Genomic DNA, 23,335 nt, shown 5'->3' with positions numbered 1-23,335 from the left:
ACGCGCTGACCGTTACTCCACAGATGTGGACTGGGACTGTTCCAGCGAAAATAGGACATATGGTCATTCTGCCTAGGCCTAAATCACTGCCATTTACTACTGATTTGTTTTCCTCCTATACAAGAGAGCAGTTGTATCTCCCCACTAAACACGCATATTACGACCGATTATAATGCTGGTAAGTTGTGTATGTCACGCATATGATTGATTGATTGGTTGATTGGTTGATTAAGTTCTCTTTGCATGCCGTTAGATCTGAGGCTTGCCAGTTCAGGCCTTACCAAAGACAGTTTTCTGTGGTGATAATCCTTATTAACATGATATTCTTCAGAAGAAAAACAAAACTTGTTACACATGGTAAATAAAATAATTTTGTCTCTCAATGGCAGGGTCTCCAGTAAAACTTTTCAACCATATCTTCTTTGCACCAAGTTAACTTTTATACCTATTAATGTAGACCTACTTCCAAAATAATAATAATAATAATAATAATAATAACAACAACAATAATAATGTAGACTTCAAAATTGGTCTGTCTGGAAGCATTAGAAATCAATCAGCCAACAAACCAAGTTTAATAATAAAATATTTACTTTAAAATAGTGAGCTGATGTCAAGAAAAATGTGTTTTCTTACATGTATTTATATAATACAGTAAAACCTCGATAAGACGCGCCCGTTTATTGTGCTATCCCGTGTAATGCGCTTTTTTTTAGTCCAGTCCCTGCAGCTTTCATATATAACGCCTTTATAAAATACCCCATTTGTTGCGCTTAGTCCCGCATAATATGCTATTTTTGTGGAATATTTTTTATGTAATTTTCAGCAATGTACTGTAACAGCAATGAAACATTTTAGGCATTGAACTCACTGTTGCCATTAACTTGAAAAGTATCGGTATTCGACCCTTTACCTGTGCACTTTGTACTGTACAATACCCCACCCTCTTGATACGCTCTCTTAGTCGACTCTTTACCTGCGCGCTTAAAGCCTACATACAGTTACAATATCTCACTCTCTTGCTAATCCTCTCTCTCAAGCAACATTTCTCACTCAGTTGTAATAAAATTCTGGAAATTTTTGCTGGTCAGATTGTTGTCCTTTAATGTATTGAAGTGTCTGTGAGTGTGATTACGATGAGTGTTAAATGAGAAGCGCTGTGTCGGAAATTTGAAAATCTTACGAAGGTAAAATGAAAACAGTACTTTTAATCAGCTACTCTCTGATTCATTAGGAATCCCATAATCGACATTAAGGATGATAAAAAAAATCGCGATTCAATCACTGCAGCTGCTACGTCAGGAGGATATAAACACACGAAAGTGAAGTGTGGTTAACATGAGGACTTGGAGAACACAAACATGGTAAACAACTGTAAATGACTTTTTTCGAAAGAATTAAGTACAGTACATATTGCACATGTCTTTGACGTACAGTACAGTAATTAGTCTACATAATGGAGTAATACTGTATTGCATTACCTTTCATGAATCATGTATTTCAAAAAAGAAAAATTCTAATACAGTGTAGATACTGTATATAAGTCAAAATTAATACATCCGCCTAATACGCAGTTCAGGTTAATACACATTTTACACGCGGTCCCTTGAACAGCATCTTATCGGTGTTTTACTGTATTTACATTAATTAACTCATTCATTCTTACAAGCTCATTTTATTCTTCATATGTTGAAACTTGAGAAGAAATTTTTTGACAAATGTTTCTAAATACTGATCTTGCCCATAGACTACAGCGTGTTCACAATATCTGCATTCATTTCATTTGTAACATTAGAAAATTCGATTATTTAACACTGTCACTAGAATTGTTGTCTTGGAATCCACTTAAAGAAAGAAGATTCAACTCCCTCTTATTACTATTTAAAATCATCCACATCCTCTTACCTAGCATCTCGTTTTGTTTACCTTTCACTACCTCGAACCCGGAACATATACAGTTTCCCTGAAAAAGAATGAGACGATTGAATATTACTAAGTCTCAGATGTAAGACATTGCGCATGATCGGAGACCAGAGCACTGATACACAAGATAACGAATATTAAGTTACTTAAATTCAGGCTATTTGGTTTGTTACTAGCATCATTCCAAAATTCACTTCAAAAACTGCAAAAAATATTATAATATTACGTAAATAAAACATAAATATATACATAAATTGTGTAGTTAAATCGACAATGGACCTTCATGACTAGATCAACACTCCGCACAGAAAGGAAAGCTTTCGTGGCGTTTCAATAGCTCAGACGCGAAGACTTCTGCATGTAGTGTAGAAGCGAGCGAGTTCGATTCTTAGTCTACATCAACGATTTTTTTTTTTTGTCTAAATAACATTGACATAGCTAAGTAACGTTGAAATAGAGTTGTACAAAGTCCTCAGATTAAGTTATAATATTATAAACGTTAATCTAATGAATGCATTTATATACACATATACAATGTAAATGCATATATATTAATAACTAACAATTAAAATGAAATTAAAAAAAAATATACCTAAGCCACACAGACAAACTTTTACAAAGGTTTAGAGTCCTTAGGTTATGTCAGTTGCTGAGTAATTATTACAATATTTTATTAGTAGCTTTCCCATATGTGTAAGAAATGCACTCGCACAAAACAATTTTTGTTAAAAGTGTGGCTTTGGATTATTTCATTCTCACCCCTTCAGTTGATTTTAACTATTTTATCTACGTGTTTGCAATAGTGTTAAATTTAATGCGCATTCAATTTTATTCATGTTATGATTGAATGAAAAAGCACTGTTGCAGTTATTGACTAATTACATATATTAATACTAATTATTAAATGCATCTGTTAAGTAACCAATTGCAGCATATTTTGCAAATTCTTTAATGTCTAAGTTGTCAATAATATTTCTGTACTATATACTATAAACGTTAAAAGAATTTGCAATAGATTTGGAATCCTCTACTTTATAAGCACTAGTTTTAATGAAAAAAATATTTTCTTTCTTAGGATATCTACAAGGTTAACTTTAATAATATTCCGAATAGTTTTAATTAAATTATCTGAATTTTGTACTTTTGTATTCAGATGTATTCTATTTCCCTCTTTCATAATTTTTGATAAATTACACTGTATTTCTTGTAGTATTTAACAATATGAAGATCATTACATTGCAACTCATTACTTTTGAATTTTTTTCACAACATTGAGTGGAGAACATCCACTGAAGTGATTCTGAAATTAAGTGAAATTAAGTAGTACCAGTATCATATACGTTTTTCCAAGATTCATTTTGTAGACATAAATGTAAATAATCACTAGATAGCCTACAGCATTTACGACCCTTTTTTAGTTTTTAAATTAATATTTTGAAATTGTTCAGTGACATTGGAAACACTTAAGATTTGTTTATCATGTTCAGACAAGCCATTGATTATAGATTCTGTCGAATAGAAATTCAGTCTAATTCTTTGTACAAAACTTTTATCAATGGCTGTGCTACTTCAGCTTTTATGCTGGTGGGAAAATTATTCTACTACTAATGTTTTCAGTTTCAAGGAGTGAATTTAAATTACTTTTATGGAAAAGTTCCGAGAGATAATCTATGTTTATGTCACTACAGATCACAAATTCCATATGAGATTTCTAAAGTCTTTTCTTTACAAATTCAATGTTGGCTATAAATATTAATAAATAATGTAAGAAATATGAATGATTGTAGTTATAAGTCTGATTTAGATTATAAAAAGCAAGAAGTTACATTCCTCGGCAAGATTCGAACTTTCGATGGTTGGTTTTGTCGTCCAACGCTTAAGTACGGACCTGTTCAATGCTTATGTTAATAACCTACAATTTAGCTGTAGCAATGTGGTGTCATAACTTGGGGTTTGTTTACTTAATGTGATTAGATTTAATTTAATTAGTTTCGAAACAATTGGACTTCCTGTTATTTAAATATTGAGTTAGAGTTGATTTATTAACTCTTACTGCGCAAGATGCCCTTTATTTCAATAATTCTATATCACGTTAAATAGTCATTGTCTACACTAAAGTATTATCGTCATCCCTCATTTCTCATCGTAATGGCGACATGAGACAGCGAGTTATAGCTCTAGTTGAGGCTGAATATGGGGCTAGATCTGCTGGCAGTTTGGTCGGTGTTCCTGGAAGTACAGCAGCGAGGTGGATTCATCGTTACCAAAATTCAGGGGAGGTCGAAAATCGCCCTGTTCCTGGGCGTCTGCGGATTTCTTCATTGGAAGAGGATGCTCTCTTATTCGAGACAGTTCGACAGGATCCCTTTCGGACTGCTAACGAAATAAGAGCAGCATCTAACTTTCCCGGTTCTTCACAGACTGTGATCAGCAGGTTGAGGAACCGCAGTATTAGGAGCCAGAGGGCTGCGCAAATGGAAATATTGGGGGAAGCACAAGCTGTCGACCGTCTTGCCTTTGTTACCAATCGAGTGGATTTCGATTGGAGGAATGTAATTTTCTCCGACGAAACAACCATCTCGAGTGATTACGAAAGTCCTGTCTGTGTCTATCGTGAGGATGGTCTCCCACATGATCAGCACTATGTACACCGACGTGAAAGATCGGGGCGCTTTAGAATATCGTGTTGGGGGAGGATGTCTTACGATGGACCTGGCATTATAGAACGCATCGATGGACGGTTTAATGCGGGAACTTACGAGCAGATTCTGGAAAATATATTCCTTCATACCACCCGAGAACGTTTTCCCTAAGGAACATTGCTGATCCAGCAGGATAACCATCCCGTGCACTATGCCACAAGCATTCAAAGATGGTTTCAAAGGAGACCCGAGATCGAAATCATTAATTGCCCTCCGAAGTCACCTGATTTGAATGTCATCGAAAATTTATGGGCGGAATTGAAAAAGAGAAGATTAGCCTCCTATGCCCACCAACGCCCTTGAAATCGAGACAAATTGTAGAATCAAGCTGTTGACACCTGGGGAGATCTCGCCGGGAATCAGAACTTATTCCACAATCTCGTGACATCCATGCCGGATTGACTTAGAGCTGTAATAGAAGCTGATGGCATGTGGACAAGATTTTAAGTTAACAGGCCTCTTTTTGTTTCTTATGATTTTGTTTGAGGAAGAATACTTTTAACTTCCAAGTAAGATTTTTTGGACGAGGTTCAGCCCACTTGTAAGACGCAGAAAGTGGACATAAATTATGACATATTTTTCGACAAATTAGACAGTCGAGGAACTCTGAAGAAATTAATTACATCTCAATAAAAAAAAAAAAGTTTTACCTGGGATCGAACACAAGACGTTTCGGTTATATAGTGGAACTGACATGCTACTATATGAGCTACCGAGACAAGACAGTGACAGCAGCAGTCCAGAATGTAGATCCCATAGCAGGCATTTGCCATATGGTACAGAGAAGCAATGATATTTTGTGACTCGAGCTATGTTGTGAAATCGTGGCCTTAAATGGCTATCTTCTTCGTGATCCTTATTCTGGTCCTTGTCCTTGTTGTGGTCCTTGTAACAATTCTTGTTGTATTTGTCATAGCACTTACGGTTAAGTCGATATCGAGTGAACTGCGCTGTAGAACTTTAACTTCCGACGACCAAGAGTTGTCTCATTCCTTTTAAGGGTAACTGTACCTTCCCTCTATTCCTCTGCACAGAACATCCTTCTACTCATCATCTTTCAGCATATCGATTCCACGCCTCTGGAATTCTCTCCCTGTCCATGTCAGAGACTGTCAGACAATATCAAAATTCAAATTTGAATTAAAAAAACACATTCTAGTTCCTGGAACTGCTGTTGAACACCTGTCAGGTTGCACAACTTTCGACTTAACCCATGGCATATAGTAAATATTGTAGCTATGCTGTTGTAAAATTGACAATTAATATGTAATGTATTTATTATTATCATCATCATCATCATCAGCAGCAGCAGCAGTTATCACTATCATCATTGCTATCTCTCTCTCTCTTTTTTTTTTTCTTGTATTAACCCAATGAGAGCTCTATAGTGTTCTTTTGACCCTGTTGACCCTCTATAGGGCTTTAATTTAATTTGTATTATTTGCATCAGCGTGTGTATTTCTTTTTTGTATTTATATGTGCTATCTGGTAGGATGGAAGAGAAGGCCTTATGGCCTTAATCCTGTCAGATTAAATAAATAAATAATAATATATTGTATGTTGTTCATGCAGCGACTAAAATTGCTGAACCAGGCATGGGCTGAACTGAAACAGATGGCAGCTACTCGAGGCCAAAAGCTGGAAGAGTCTCTCACTTACCAGCAGTTCTTGGCCAAGGTTGAAGAGGAAGAAGCATGGATTAGGTGAAATAATACATTCTTAATGTTATCACTAATATGGCGAATTCTTCCTATTAAGTTAAAATAATTATTTCACTGAAATGTGATGTATGTAATTTCGATACACTTACAGAGGCACATACTGTATACAGGGTGTAACAAGACCTCACCGACAGACTTTGAGGACTGATAGATCACACAGAGAGGGTCATTTTTTGTTAAATTTTATAATTTTATAATCTTGTAAGTAAATGATGGCTTTGTTTAGAAAATGGTATTGTTGAAATGTAAGATATCGTAATATCGTTCTGTGGAACAAGAACTTGACTACAGAATCTTAGATTTTAGATACATAGCATCAAACATTTTAGATCTGGTATAACAGCATTGCGCAGAATGACATTTAAATGGTTTTAGAGGGCACTGTGTTTGTTGGAGGGTAATAATATGTTAGGAGGGATATGTGCTATTAAGGATTCAATAAATGCTGGAAACTGAAAAACGACATACATACATTAAGTTGTTCTTCCAGGAAATGCCACAGTTGTTCAAATAATATATCTGGTTATAATTCAGTCACTGATCAGGTAATTATCTCTTACTCCTGTTTATTCTGCGAGATTTGTGGTGGAATAAATGGCAGATATTGACTCTGTGGTATGCACTTTTTTCAGTGTCATTCTATCAATTCTACATACTCATTTTCTGTTAGAAGTACCCAGTGTTTCTTTTTAATTTATTAGATTGTAAGTGTCACTTGTTATTGTTATTGAACGCTGCAAAGAAGTGATTACTTCCAAAAGCAGTTCAATAAAGAGATGTTTCAGCATAATTAATGAATTTTCATTGTACTTACCAAGATAATGTCTCACGTGACAACGAACTGAAATCTGTCGGAAAAAAAAACAATTACAGTGCAGTATGTCTCACAATTAAAAGAATACATAAATTAAGAAAAGAAACACAATATTTTACGACCTGATAGTTGTGCAAATTTTATTCCATGGTAACAGATGATTGTGATTCTTCATTCAGAAAGATTGTAATTACAGCGATGAATACTTCGCATTGGTAAAAGATAGTACTGAGCTGTACAGTGTGTAATTAAAATAAAGTAATTAAAAATCACTCTTGTGATAGACACCATAGCTAATTACTGCACAAATGGGAAGAACATCAATTAAGAATTTATGGATAAAGATTTTCTAAACTGGACCTCTGTTATAGTCTGAAAGACAACACGTCTGAGTTAATTGAATTGGTCGGTTTGAAAGAAAGGTCATCTCCAATTTTTTCACAAATTCACTTTTTGACAACTTTGCATTTCTTGAATATGTCTTCTCATATATTCCAAGAGAAAACGGGACTTTTTCATCCATTAAAGTACTTTTATACAGTATCACATTCAAGCTTTCATTTGGAAAAGAGGTTGTCTCCTAGAGATAACCTGTTTTTAAAGTGATCTAGTTGACTGTCTACCTACAGCACAACTGATTCTCCCAACATGCTCCTGTTTTGGTGCATGCAATCTGCTTATGGGTAGTTAATTAGCAGTCATCTGCCTGTATTGATCATGTGCAGTTATATTTATGCCATAGGAGATGTCGGATAGTGCAGGTTTGTCAAGTACTTCTTATTCTCCAGTTAAAAAAAAGGAGGAAAGGCATGAGAAATACATATCAGTATAAATAGATTGCAATAAGGAAAACCAAAGTGCGTGGAAAAGGATATCTAAACCACGTAAATAAATAAATCACTCCTCAATGTGAAGAGTTTGGAACAAAAATAAGACCCTCATTTTAATGAGACAGAGATGTGAGCTGCAGTTGCTGAACACATAAATGAAGAGATAGCAAATTTTTCAATAAAATAGACTTAGTAAAATCACTATGCAAAGAATGCAACAGAGTAGCAGCTTTGCTTTGATTACATGCAGAACCTTCCTCTTCTACTGTATGTTCATCGGTGCAGGAAATATTTTATTACCAGAAAATTTTGCAGTTCTGCATTCATAACTTCGAAACCGAAAAAAAACTATATTTTATTCTACCAGGAAGGGGAAGGTAATAAATGGTCTAATGAAGTTTGCAGTTTCTTGAATTATTATCTGAAGGAAAGTATCCCAACTGAAGTTGAACTCCACATGCTCTACGATGTTGTCCAGAGCAGAACTTAAACATCATTGTGTTATGGTTTTTGCAACTCTTGTTCTAACAGGAAGTATACCTGGAAACGAGAAAGTCGATAATATTGCAAAACAGGCAACATATTTGCAACCAAGACCTCTTCAAGTGATATCCCTATCCAGTGATTTTGCTTCAGTGAAGTCTCATTTTACAAACCTATGGATGAACAATTGGCTCTCTTCTGACAAAAGAAAAATTTTACAGTCTGTACCAAAGAAATCAAATGACCTGGAAATGTACAAAGACTTGCCCAGACATGTTCAAACATTTTTAACAAGAGCCAGAACAGGTCACATTATCACTCAATTGTACCTACACTGATTTCACATTTCTGATAATCCTACTTGTCTGTGGTGTAATAATCATGATGAAGATCTTGAACACATTCTTCTATACTGTTCATCCATAAACCACAAAGGAAGTATATTAAAATCATCAGTACCAGTTGCAGAAGACACAGCCCTGCAGTATATATTGACTACACCCCAACTCTGACTACCAACAACAGGCATCTATAATGAACACCGATCAAAATACCCCTCATTTCTCGTGAAAAACAACAACTGAATAGACTATAGTGGACTTCATGTTGTCAGCAAACAGCTGGATACATTGAGAAGATTGATTCTAACAGGAAGATTTTTTTTTTTAATTTAAATTTACTTCCCTTAGCGAAGGCACTTCTTTAATGACTGCGACTGTGATTTTGCAGCAGTTAAAAGAAAATAATTATCCATAACTGTCGGATCTATATCCTGCAAGAGTTGAAAAATTCTTAGAATTCTCCTTAAATTGAAACAAATTCAAAGTAAAACATGTCACACATAGAGATGTAGCTAATTTTAGGACCTGGTGGCCAGCCTTCTTTAAAAAGAAAATTGTGACCGAATTTGCGGAAGAGCAGCTTCTCAAGAGTAGATGTGATATTTTGCAGTGAATAACTATTATCAATTGTTTTTACTGGTGAAGAACCAAAAGTTGTGATAGCCAAGCCCTATATCGATAGTATGGCAGAAGAACGTTTTCTGATGAAGAAACAAGAACGAGACAGCTCCCCACTGTTCATACTAGATCCAGAAAACAACCCTACCTATCAAGAAAATCTTTCTATGAATATCAAGAAAATAGAGGACATCAAGATCTCTATCAGTACATCCCAGCCAACTGTAAATACTTCTACAGTGAAATCAATGTATGGCCCACAACTATATAAAATGGACGAAGCTTCTGAAGAAGTATAGTATTCTTCATACTTATTTTCCCATTATATGTACTTTTAGCAAGATTTTGCAGTGCTGTTTATGTTTGTTAAACTTAGTTTTCATAAAAATATAAGTTTCAGTTATAAAAGTAGACTTAATCTTTCAGAACCATAGATTCATTTTGAAAACTGTTAATCTCCACAAAAGAAAAATAATTTTCCTGAGTATCCTGTATGACCGATATGCCCTTTAATGGTATAAAATTATTGTTTTAATTTTCTGGCATTATAATAGATTTAAAATAGTTTTTTGCTTCTATAAAATGTAACAAATTGGAGATGACCCCTTTTCAAATGACCCCCGATTCAATTATGGATAATGTGAAATCAAAAGAAATGAAACAGCATAATTTTATGGTTTGGTGATAATCATTATAAATCCTTGGTTTATCTAAGTAGTACAGGGCAAGTCAGACCTACAGGACTAACACTCCTGCCATCTCACAGCACTACAGTGTGTGACATGTAACTTTTTATGTAACCAGCGAATTGTTTATTTAAGGAAATGAAGACGGTCTTACTTGAATTTGAGAGTAGTTGCTCAAAATATCCTCCACTACATTCATTGCATACATACAACTTGTATGACTTCTTCAGTAAATACATTTCAATGAGGAAAATGTGTTACTATACTGTATATTAATTTTTAAAATTGTATTTTTTAATTCGCTGGGTGCGTGCATGGTGCAACATCTGGTACAGGAGACCCACACATTGTGTCCTGGTCTGACATCTAAACTAAGCTGCAGGCATTTTCACTCAGCTGTGAGATTGCTGTGTGGCAATTATGGGTGTGCATTGAGTTTTCTCTGACATTATGTAGAGTATGTTGCGGAACTTCATGCATTGCTGCAACATGTATGTAGAACATAATGGAGAATACTTGATACACTGTTGTGCCATGAGATGATAAAGGTTCCCACAAACAGAAAGCTAAGCTAAGCTAAGCTATGATGTGCTATGACACAGAACGGAAGCTAAGCTAAGTTAGATGTTTTCCACTCTACAGTGGAGCAACATTCTACAAGAAAACATTTTCAATCATTTGTTAGCAGTTGTAGATGCACATTACTCTTTACAGTAATCGATGTGGGTGCCATAGGAAAAAATAGCTATAGTGGTGTTTTCTCAAATAGTGTATTCAGGAAGGCACTGAAAGATTGGTCTTTAAATTTACCTTCAGATGAGCTGCTAGTCTTTCATGATTCGATTTTGCCTTTGGTATTTGTTGCCAGTAAGGCTTCCCCATTGAAGAGATGCCTCATGCGACCTTTTCTCCATGACCAGGTTCACAACAATGAATCAATTACCGACTCTCACGAGCCAGATGTATTGTTGAAAATACTTTTGGTATTCTGGTTTCTCAATGGGGAGTTCATGAAAAATCTTTTAGATGCAGGGTGGTGAAACTAGTTGATAAAGACAACATGTGTTCTTCACAATGATATGCGGCAGAATATATATGTAACACCAGTACAACAATGTGAACAGGAAATATGACACAGAATACATATCTTGATTCGATTCCATGTGTAGTTTGTAATAATATGCAAAAGGCTTTCAATGTAGAAGTATATGTATTATTTAATAAATATAAAAAGTATACCATGCAAATTACTTACGTTCATAGAGGCCGAAATCATAATGAACTCATCATTAGGTTATAACAGTATAGGTCTAAACCTTAATACCATTTAATAAATTAATTTCATAAGATGAAAAACATATTACCAAAGTAGTGAGCAGTACTCCGATTATAATATATCGGGTAAAATAATTATGTAAAAGAATAAATTATATGTACAATCAATTCGGAGAGTTTCACTTATTTTTGCCAACAATTGTCTTTCCTGGTTGTGTCTTTATAATAATTTGAGGTTATTTCATAGAGACAGGGATATTTTTGCATTTCTTCAGTCAGTCTTACTTCCCTTGGTCTGTATTCTATGATAATTATAATAATAATAATCCATGGAGCTACAGCCCGTGAAGGGCCTAGACCGACCAGACGGCTGCTGGTCTCACGCCCACATGTCGAAGCAGAGGTGGACGATCATCCAACCAGAATGGAGGTATCGTGTGGTTAGCATGATGATCCCCCCCCCAGCCATTATAGCTGGCATTCACAACCGGATTTCGCTACCTGTTGTAGCTTCCCAAGTGCATCACATTGTTGGATGGGCACCGGTCCCATACACTGGCCGAAATTTCATGAGAAAATTTCTTCCCCCATGAGGACTCGAACCAGCGCGCATTCTGTAATGCAAGTCCTGGGCAGATGCCTTAGACCACGACACGACGGCACGGGACTCTATGATAATTAGTACATAGAAACAATGAAATAATTGTTAAATTAGGGTTACTCAAAATTTACACACAACAGTCTGCTAGAAACCGGGAGAACAACTTTACATGTGCGAAGCCAGCTCTATGAAAATTGAAGGGCTTAGTGGAAGAAGGGGGTATCTCTCAAAAGTATGTTTTTGAGATATTTAGCATTTTGTTAGATTCTCTGTAACTTAAGGAAAATAATAAGAATCACAAAGTCTTTTGGGTAATGTGTTAGATAGGTATTGCACTAACTTTCTGCAAATGTAGAGCATAATATCTTGATTATTATTATTATAGGAAAATTTCACTTACGATAAACTATTTTTTACAACAAAGAAAGAAACAAACTTTGAAAGACATTAATCAAAAGATACTTAAATAAGATTCATTTGTTTCTTTGTTTGTTGAGTCAACTGTCTGAATACAGGTCTGAACCTTATTAGTGATACCAACAAGGCACCACTTATGAGGCAACTAGATCAGGAGGTAATGGGTTATGATCATTGTTCTCTATTTCACATCCATTATCTGATTTCAAATTTAAATAAAAGTTGTGATGAATTGGAGGTATGAACTTTAATATGTACGATATGTCAGGACGCTAAGCAGCTTTGATGGACATTCCATTGGGGTTCTTTGGTTCCATAACTGTGCCTGCTATACAGGGTGTTAAAAATATCCAATATTTTAGGAGGTGCTAGTATGCATCAAAAGAAGTAAATAATGTCTAATAAATATGGGTCCTACAACACATAGCCTACTTTCAGAGATCTGAACACTTCTTCATAGGAGGTGCTTAATCTGACATCCATTCATGGCAATGCATTCCTCTGCCCTTTGGCGTAAGAAATCACACACTCTTGAAATTGACCTGGTTCCCTCATGTGTCCCCATAACCAAAAGTCCAGGGGATTTAGGTTTGGGGAACGAGTAGGCCAAAGTGTGGGGCTTCCCCGACCATTGCAGTGGTCCTGAAATGTCAACGTCAGGTGTTCACGCACATTGCGGAGAAAATGTGCTGGTGCGCCATCATATATGAACCACATCTGTGTACCCATAACCAAAAGTCTAGGGGATTTAGGTTTGGGGAACGAGTAGGCCAAAGTGTGGGGCTTCCCCGACCATTGCAGTGGTCCTGAAATGTCAACGTCAGGTGTTCACACACATTGCGGAGAAAATGTGCTGGTGCGCCATCATGTGTGAACCACATCTGTGTCCCCATAACCAAAAGTCTAGGGGATTTAGGTTTGGGGAACGAGCAGGCCAAGGTGTGGGGCTTCCCCGACCATTGCAGTGGTCCTGAAATGTCAACATCAGGTGTTCACGCACATTGCGGAGAAAATGTGCTGGTGCGCCATCATGTGTAAACCACATCTGTGTCCCCATAACCAAACGTCTAGGGGATTTAGGTTTGGGGAACGAGCAGGCCAAAGTGTGGGGCTTCCCCGACCATTGCAGTGGTTCTGAAATGTGTTCACGCACATTGTGGAGAAAATGTGTTGGTGCGCCATCGTGTATGAACCACATCTGTAGTCCTGCTGACATGACACATTCTCCAGCAAGGCTGGCAATAAGTTAATAAGAAAGTCCTAAAAGTCTCTGTGGTAGCACGTTCCTTCACCAAGAACGCCTGCCCATACGTTGATTGTAAATCGGTTCTGATGCCTCGTTTCTTCAACTGCATGGGGATTTTCATCAGCCCACACATGCTGATTGCAAAAATGCACAACAGCATCTCTGCTGAACCCCGCTCATATCCGCAACCAGACTTTTGTTTTCAGTATTCCTTGCAACATATCATTATTCCGTGCCAAAGGTGTCAACTACGGTATGATTTTCTGGTAGTCTGCTGTATTGTAGGACAGAGAAATGCATTGCCATGAATGGACGTCACATTGAGCACATATTATGAAGAAGTGTTCAGATCTCAGAACGTATGTGTTGTAGGACCCATGTTTAGACATTATTTTCTTATTTTGATGCATACTATCACCTCCTAAAATATTGGACACTTTTCAACACTCTGTATTTGGTGGCTTTTCTTTCCCTGTTGTATGTTAGTGAGTACTTTAGCAGACATTACTTTGTTTGTGCGTGTAATATATTCTTGTCCATTGTTTCGCGCCTTCTTTCTGCTGTTGTCTTTCCATTTTTTGGATTTCTTTTCCTCTTTTTGCTCTTATTTGTCTTATTTTCACTATTTCGTCACTTACAAAAACATTAGTACAGTCAACATCCGCCATGCTGCTTGGAAACTTATTGTATCAAAGCAGTTCTCCCATTGGTCAGTTAGGTAAACAGCTTGCCATTCAGAACCAAGGTTTCAAAGAACTGTGGGATACCTCCTTATTCCATTCAGAATTCTGATACAACTTACAAAGCCCTTTCATATGTTCATATTTATTTTAAAATGGGGCTTTCCCTTACTTAAATAGCACACTAAACTAACAGTAGATGGACTCAGCTTTCATAATATGGATTTAGTTCATTTTTTACCAAAATGTGGGATACCCCCTTATTCCACTAACCCCTTCAATTGTCTATTGGGCGATCTGTAAAATTTAACTTATCTTAGCTTAGCATTGTGCTCTATGTGTGCCATTGCATATAACTACATTAAAGCTACTTTTTTCCTCAGCTTGCATAGTTTAGCTTAGCTTTCAGTGTGTGGTGGCCTTTAGGATGTTATCCACAAAAGCTGCCAGACTGTAACATCAAGAAATGGCAGGAGTGCTGGTCTCTTTAAGTTTGACTCTGTCTTTTTCAGAGAGGAAAGGGATGTTAATAAAAGAAATAACTGACAGACCTGATATTAACAGTTACTGTAGTAATAATAATAATAATAATTATTATTATTATTATTATTATTATTACTATTATTACTGAGGAATATAATTTATGGTGATCACTTTCACGTGTTAATATTGTATTTAATTCAATATTAACACGTGAGAGGGATTACCATAAATTAAATTCCTCAGTGATATAGTGTTAAAAGTTGTGTAATCAAGATGTATGAACAATAATTACTGTTTTTCTATGTCACATCCAGTGAGAAGCAGCAGTTACTGTCTGTCGAAGATTATGGCGATACTATGGCAGCTGTGCAAGGTTTGTTGAAGAAACACGATGCTTTTGAGACGGACTTTGCAGCCCATCGTGACCGTTGCACTGAAATATGCAGTGCTGGTGAGAAACTTATGGCTGACGGCAATCACCATTCAGATAGCATTGCACAGCGTTGTCAGCAGCTGCAGGTTGGTAAAGATTTTATTATTTGTCTGTTTAAAGTAAAAGTACATTTTTATTTGCAGCTGATTTTATTTAACTTAACGTCACTTTACCCAAAACATTGCATAGTGAAAGAGATATACAAAGCATCATCCAAACAACTATAAGCTCAAGGCCCATTACGTTATAAACTGTGAGACTGATTGTAATTGAAGATCTTGCATGATATCCTCATTTCTTTTGTAGTCCAAGTGACTATATTGTAGTGTTGCTCTCATAAATTTCATTTCACAGGCCATTATTCTGCTTCACTTCCATAACATAGTACAGGTCTAGCTAAGGTTTTATACAAACGTATTCTTGTGTGTTGCTGTACTAGGGAAAGCTTCATAATTCTGTTAATTATTCCCGCTGTTTTATTGTATTGGCAAATTTTAGAAGTTATATCTGTTTCACCAAAAAAGTGTTAAATTATAGCCAAGATACATAAATTCATTTACTCTCTCTATTAATTTGTTGTTTAAGCAAATTTTGCTTGTAACCGGGTATTTCCCACAAAATGCCATGACTTTTGTTTTTTAAATATTGATTTCCATGTTGTATTTTGCACTGATCGTATTTAGATTATGCAGTGAATACTGAAACTCATCTCCATTGCATGCAGCTAGGATTAAATTATCAGCAAAGAGTAGACTATCAAACTGTAAATTTCGACCAATAGAGATTGAACCATGACACATCTCTTTCCAGTCTTTAATGATTTTGTTCATATATATAAGTAATGGAGATAGGTTACAGCCTTGTCTTACTCTGCCACGAATTTGTTGCCAGTGTGAAAGTCTGTTATTGGTTCTAACTGCTATCAAAGTTCTTTTGTAAATGTTATGAATGTTAATTAAAAGCTGTTAGGGGACGTAAGCAATAACTTAAATTTTGCGTGTGAACAAGTAATGAATATTTTATAACTGCAGTGAATTGAGGAGCTAATTTTCATCAATTGACTAAAGTCCTATTTCTGTACAGAATAAGTTGGACCATCTGGCAGCACTAGCAGCACGCAGGAAGGCCAAACTTATGGACAATTCTGCATACCTGCAGTTCATGTGGAAAGCTGATGTTGTTGAGTCCTGGATTGCTGACAAAGAAACTCACGTTCGCAGTGAAGAATTTGGTCGTGACTTGTCAACTGTCCAGACACTCCTCACAAAGCAGGAGACATTTGATGCAGGTAATGAACATAACAACCTGAAATTTGTTTCTGTAAATTAATATAGTAAAACCCCATTTTATTATTCCCATTCTTAAGAAATAATCTGTTAAGGCCCAACCAAATTAGCATAAGAATGATGCAATTAATTTCTGCTTTTAAGGAATACTTTTCAAGTTGATTTTGTGATAATGAAGCCCGAAATTTCGACTCGACTTTCAATAATAATCAATAGTACCAATATTCCGTAGTGCATCTCAATCGATAGTAATGCAGCACCACCCGGCGGTGTTATTTTTGTATAATTCTTTATGGTCTTGCCTTGCATTGCTTTCATAGAGTGGTTGCTTTGTGTGCTTTGTTCTCGCGATCCTGTTTCCAAGTTTTTTTTTATGCATACTTATAATGGCGACTAAACAGAAGAAATTAACTATCAGACAGAAAGTGAAAATAATAAGGGATGTCGAGGACTAATCCTCAAATAACGCTATTGCAAAAATAGCATAGTTTGTCAACTACTTCATTATGGGGAATAATGAAGAAGAAAGAAGAAATTTTCAATGCCGAATTTCAGTGTGGTTCAGATTTAACTAAACGATAGAAACATTCGTGCCTCACCATTTGAGAGCTAGAAAATATTATAATGAAATATATTGTATATAATAATTGTAGGCCTAATTAAATGTTTATAGTGTTTGGTATATAACACACATATTAGTACTAGTTAGAGTAGCCTTTCGTTCTCACTTTATTTAAACTCCTTTTAAGGAAAACCACTATTTAAGGGGGGAAAGAGTAATCCCTCAGAGATTCGTTAACAAGGGGTTCTACTATAAAAGTTTCTAAAGAATCTTCCACTCTTCGGCAGAAGATGAATTACATATACAGCTGTTTTATTTCCAATTTCTGTGGCTTCAAATAGGCTTTCTTATCAAGTGTAGAACTATTAAACTCAACATAGAGTAATTTCATTATCTTTATAATTTCTGAATTAAATCCTGTAGATCAATTGAAGTAACATCATGTTTTGAAACATAAATAACATATAATTATTTGTCTAAACTTCTTGACCAATATCATAGAGCATGACTGCGAACCCTGTATATAACCATCTTTCTCGTTTGTTTTCGTACAAGCTTGTTAATTAAGTAATGTTAGTACCAAGAAAATTACCTCTGCATTAAGAATAACAAAAAAAAAAAAAAAAATACTAAACACTGCCCAATATTCCATCATAGAATCTTAGACAGATCTGTTTACACCCTAATTAATGTATACTGTACTGTTCCAAAATGTGTAATTGTCTATAGCGCATTTCATAGATTTGCGTATCATTAAAATGACTCCAGTATGTGCCCTTTCTTCTTTGTTTACCCCACTGTAAATCTTAACCCCAACAACAAGTGGTCGTCATCAACTTCCTGGAAAGGCTAAAAGGAGATGACTTAGAGACTATAACAGGTCAGTGAGCCCCAATACTTGCATGTCGATGATGATGATGATGATGATGATGATGAATTCTTGGAGAAAGCCACTTATCATTATTTGAGAAGGCTATTTTTCATAGTCTCAGGCAGCAAACTGTGGTTACCACATGACCTGCAAATACATAATCCAATCACGTGAACAACGTCACTGTCAGTTGAATCAGTTATTGTTGAAAGGAACTAAGTCCACTTTTTAAAGTTTTGAGATAATCGAAAAATACTGTTTTGTGGATTATCTATCAAAGATTAAACCACCATATATTGTACACATAAAAGATATTAAATTGTATTTTCATGTATGCATTTATCGTCAGTTATATTCCTGTTAAAGGCAGTCCAGGTACAGTCCATGTCATCAGATCTGCTTTAACTTTACATATTATTTTACAGTTTCATAATTGCTATATTAAAGTATCAACTATATTCTAACTTACTATTAATAATAACATTTTGCATGTTTTCGTTGTCTTGAAGTTAACCTACCAATTTACTGAATTAATTTCCAATAGATGAAAACTCTTGTACATTACTTAACTTATAAGCTTATATTATTCATTCTTTCAGTCCTTTATGAATTATCCCTTATATTCTAAAACTATACAGGTACAGATCCATACATGTTATTTTCATTACTTAAGAACCTGTTGTGTACATTTCCAATTCCTCTCAAGTAATGAACTTTACTTTTTCTTCCCATTCAATACAACAAAGACACTCTGACTGTGTTATCGTGATGTGACCCAAGAATGTTTACTATTTAAAGCAAAGATTGAATGGGAAGAATACGGAAGATGGCAGTGACATATAGACCTAGAGGAAGAAGAACAATAGGAAGACCAAAAAAATGCTGGACTGAACAGATGTGAGATTGGAACAGGTGAAAACCTAATCCGTGAAAGCAGATGATGATGAATTTATATAGTCCATACTGCTAAATATGATTAATTTAGAAGAATTTAAGAGTTTAACACTCTTTACTGATTTCTATAAAATCTCAAATAATCGGATGTTATGGAATATGTGAAATAGAAGACTGAATACATCACTGATAAAGGTTTACATCTCAAAACGAAAATTTGTGTTCGGTTATGGGCTGTACTTGTACTATGGGTTTTAATTGTAATGTTCGGATTCATTCCGGTTTTGTTCCAATATGTTGTTGTTGTTTTCTAATGCCAGGCGTTTGACAATAAAGTCATTTGACCTCTTGCACTCCATTATTTTTCAAAGATATTATCATGGCCAGCCACTGAAGCACAGATTTTGAGGTGGTTTTGTTCCAATATAAATTGTATATTCCTTAATTTTGTCAAATGACCATGAATTCAAGACTTAAAGAACCCAGACAAGCTGGAACTTAAAGCAACAAGAAACCAGTCGACCTGGTTGGCGAGTTGGTATAGCACTGGCCTTCTATGTCCAAGGTTGCGGGTTCGATCCCGGGCCAGGTCGATGGCATTTAAGTGTGCTTAAATGCGACAGGCTCATGTCAGTAGATTTACTGGCATGTAAAAGAACTCCTGCGGGACAAAATTCCAGCACATCCGGCGACACTGATATAAACTCTGCAGTTGCGAGCGTCGTTAAATAAAACATAACATTAAACAAGAAACCTCTACATTACTACTAATAATGACATTACCCTTGGAATGTGACATGTATTGCCTTTCATAATCTTTAATGAATGACTGTGTGAATGCCAGGGGATTACAACATTTGCAGTCACCAAGAATCATCTGAACACAAAAATCACACTGTGACAAAATCACTATTACTTGCCACAACGATTTTTCCGGAGCTGTCACAGGTCAGAGCTATGACAGCATAACACAACTCCATCCTGACAAAATATTATTTCCCTCTAACGAACACAGTGCCCTCTAGAAACACAGGACTTTCATTCTGTGCAATGCTGTTATACTAGATCTAAAATGTTTGATGTTCTGTATCTCAAATTCAAGGTTTTGTAGTTAAATTCTTGTTCTAGAGAACATCTCAAATGTACCGGTATGTGTTTTGTCCAACAGGTCTCCATGCATTTGAACATGAAGGAATCCAGAACATAACTTTACTTAAGGATCAACTGGTAACAGCTAGTCATGATCAAACACCAGCAATACTTAAGAGACATGCAGATGTTATTGCAAGGTAAGATTTACATATGACGTCAAGAAATTATTTTTGTTGTTTGTTGTTCAGTCAACTGTCTGAAGACAGGTTTGAACCTCATAAGTAACACCAATAAGGCATCACTCATGAGGCAACTAGACCAAGAGATAATGGGGTAGAGTGGTCAGTTCCTTTCCCTTCTCCAATGCATACATTGCCAATTAGCTACATATTCCACTAATCAGACTTCAGATGCATACAAACAGTTGTTCTTCCTCTGACATATATCGTCAAGAGAGATGTACTGCCTGATAATAGATATACATATCAGCCAGAACCTCAATCAGAGGTATATTATTCATGTATGCCCTTTTTATTTTATACAAGCAGATAATTTTCTCATGTATTAAGGTCTTGGTGAGGCTAATTTGTTGTTAGACATAAAAAAAATGGAATAATGATTGGAACAGTAAGATTCCATGTTCCTATAAATAGTGTGCAGAACAGGAGTGTGTATGTCCCTCTCCCCTTTAATCTATGTTGGTTGAAACAGTAAGATTCCATGTTCCTCAGAGCAGGGGTGTGTATGTCCCTCTCCCCTTTATCTTCTATTGGTTGGAACAGTAAGATTCCATGTCTCTCTATAAATAGTGTGCAGAGCAGGGATGTGTATGTCCCTCTCCCCTTTAATCTGCTGTTTGTTGGAACAGTAAGGCCAGGTGCACACAGAATCAGACGCGATGCGATGTTTTGCATTATAGTGTCTCTCAACGCCTTGCGACAGCTTGACATTCTCTCCTCGCGACAACAGCTGATCTGCTGGTAGAATGGGTTTGGAAAACTGTATCGGCATAGAAAATGGCGTCAATGGATGAGGATGATGTGCTTTTGTGATGCATTGTCACTCTTTTGGAAGAAGAACGAAATAAACATAGATTTTGGTTAGATCCATGGAATGAGAAACGTGATCTAAATTGTCTCATGCAAGAACTGAGAAGTGATGAGAAATGTTTAAAAAATTTTACTAGAATGAGTATCTCTACTTTTGATTGTCTTCTTGCATTAGTTGGTGAAAATCTGAAGAAAACAACTACAAATTGGAGGGAACCAATACCATCTGAAGGAAGACTGATGTTAACCTTGAGGTAAGCAGAGTTAACCTACTATGTAAACTAAACAGATTAGTCTGAATAATACGAATATTTAGAAATCAGTGTTTAGTATGTAATATTTTCCATGTAACTTTATTATCTGTACAAATGTCCAGCTTAAGGGGGACAAGACTGTTACATACCCCCTTAAAATACATTTCTCCACGATAAAACGATAATTGTAACATACAAGGAAAATCTCAAGCCATTCAACATTTTAAGGAAAATTAACCACCGGTTGTGATATATTAATTCTGGCTCACAAACAGTTTCTTACTTGTACACATTAAAACATTTTTTTTTTTTTTTCACTGCTCATACCTATTTGCTACACGCTTGGAAGTCAAGTCCGGAAATTCTTGCAGCCTTTAATATGTCAGAGAATTCTTCGAAGTCTCAATTTTCCAAATTGCACAATTCATATATTCACACACTATATTTCACATTTCGAGAACTTAAGCCAGAATGCATAATTACTTTACAAGAAATGAATAGATGCTAGACAGGAGAAGTAGTTGAGTGCACTTTCTCTTTTTCCAAGTACCTGGTGTGTGGACCTTTAATTGTGCCTCACAGCTATAAATCAATTAAGCTACCTCTGATCATACCATCTAATATGGCATGTACAGTCCTAGTTAAAAAAATTAATACAAACTTAAAAATTAATTTTGGAATTCACAATAACAATTTTCGAAAGAAGTGAGTCTTTTTACCTTTCAGGTACAAAACATGGTAATTACACAAAATTAGGCTCTATCGTCAAAATAGACATTATTAAGTTCTATAAAAGTACCAATTTTATGAATATGTTTCTATGAACCGTGTACTTGCAAGTTTTAATAATAATAATGATTTATTTAACCTGGCAGAGTTGAGGCCATACGGCCTTCTCTAACACTCAACCAGGAGTAAAACTGCGTTACAAAAAACACTACAAATTTACAAAGTACACTACAATTTTACACACAAAACTGAATAAGATAATAATAATAATAATAATAATAATAATAATAATAATAATAATAATAATAAAATGTAAACAACAAGTACAAATCAGACATAATATAACATACAGAAAGAAAGAAAAAAGCATAATAAAATGTGAACAGCAGGTCAAAATAAATGAGACATACAAAGTATAAAAAAATAAGACAATTATTGATGATAATAATAATAATAATAATAAAAATAAGAATAGTAATAATAATAATAGTAATAAAATAGTGCAGTACAAAGCATACAATGAATACAATACACACAAGAAGGAAAATTATGGTTTTATATATAGCTCAACTTAACACATTATAGATATACCATTATCGGAAAATATGAAAACAAAAATATAAAATAAGTTAAATATCACTAGAACATAAAAAAAAATGTGAATATGTGGAAACATGCAATACAACACTTGTCATAATAGTAAGTTAGTTTGGCAACTCGTCATAAGATAATTTTCGAACTTGGATTTGAAAGATTTCTATGTTCGGCAGCCCTTGACTTCAGGCGGCAGAGAGTTCCAGTGACAAGAGGTAGCAACAGTGAAAGATGAGGAATACAGAGATGATGTGTGAAGTGATATTTCTAGCGTGTTATCGCGTTGTGCTCGAGTATTAATATTATGATAGCGAGAAAGAGTATGAAAACGAGCGAATAAATAATAGGGGGATGAAGTGTGCATAATTCGATATAAGAGAGAAAGTGAGTGCAGATTTCTCCTCTCATGTAACCTAAGCCATGATAACTTCTCAAAAGAAGGTGAGATATGATCATAGTATCGAACATTACAAATGAAGCGGATGCACGCATTATGAACACACTGTAGTTTTTGAGCGGAATCAATCCTGAGATCACTGAACAAAACGTCGCAATAATCGAAGTGAGGTAGAATGAGTGTCTGTACCAACGTCTGTTTTAATTTAGATGGATAATGATACAATCATTTTAGTGGATGGAGAATAGAGAATGCCTTCTTACATGTATATTTAATATGCGTATCCCAATTCAGATTAGATTCGAAATGCACTCCAAGATTTTTTATGGTAGAGCTAAACGGGATGATTGTTTT

At 35.4% G+C, this 23,335-nt stretch overlaps 1 protein-coding gene across 7 annotated transcripts in view; it reads left to right on the top strand.

Moving 5' to 3' along the window:
* The window catches only part of alpha-Spec (alpha spectrin), a 333,133-nt gene that overhangs the window by 258,832 nt on the left and 50,966 nt on the right, over positions 1–23,335 (top strand). For all 7 annotated transcript variants that reach the window (XM_069839770.1, XM_069839771.1, XM_069839768.1 and 4 more), the window contains 4 exons: positions 6,198–6,328; positions 15,135–15,339; positions 16,337–16,541; positions 20,035–20,155. In XM_069839770.1, the coding sequence (XP_069695871.1) occupies positions 6,198–6,328; positions 15,135–15,339; positions 16,337–16,541; positions 20,035–20,155 (662 nt within the window). The remainder of the gene's footprint in view (positions 1–6,197; positions 6,329–15,134; positions 15,340–16,336; positions 16,542–20,034; positions 20,156–23,335) is intronic.

This window comes from Periplaneta americana, chromosome 11 (genome assembly GCF_040183065.1).
Source record: "Periplaneta americana isolate PAMFEO1 chromosome 11, P.americana_PAMFEO1_priV1, whole genome shotgun sequence".
Classification (NCBI taxonomy): domain Eukaryota; kingdom Metazoa; phylum Arthropoda; class Insecta; order Blattodea; family Blattidae; genus Periplaneta; species Periplaneta americana.
Note: the sequence above shows the minus strand (reverse complement) of the source record. Positions and strands in the feature narration are given on the sequence as shown.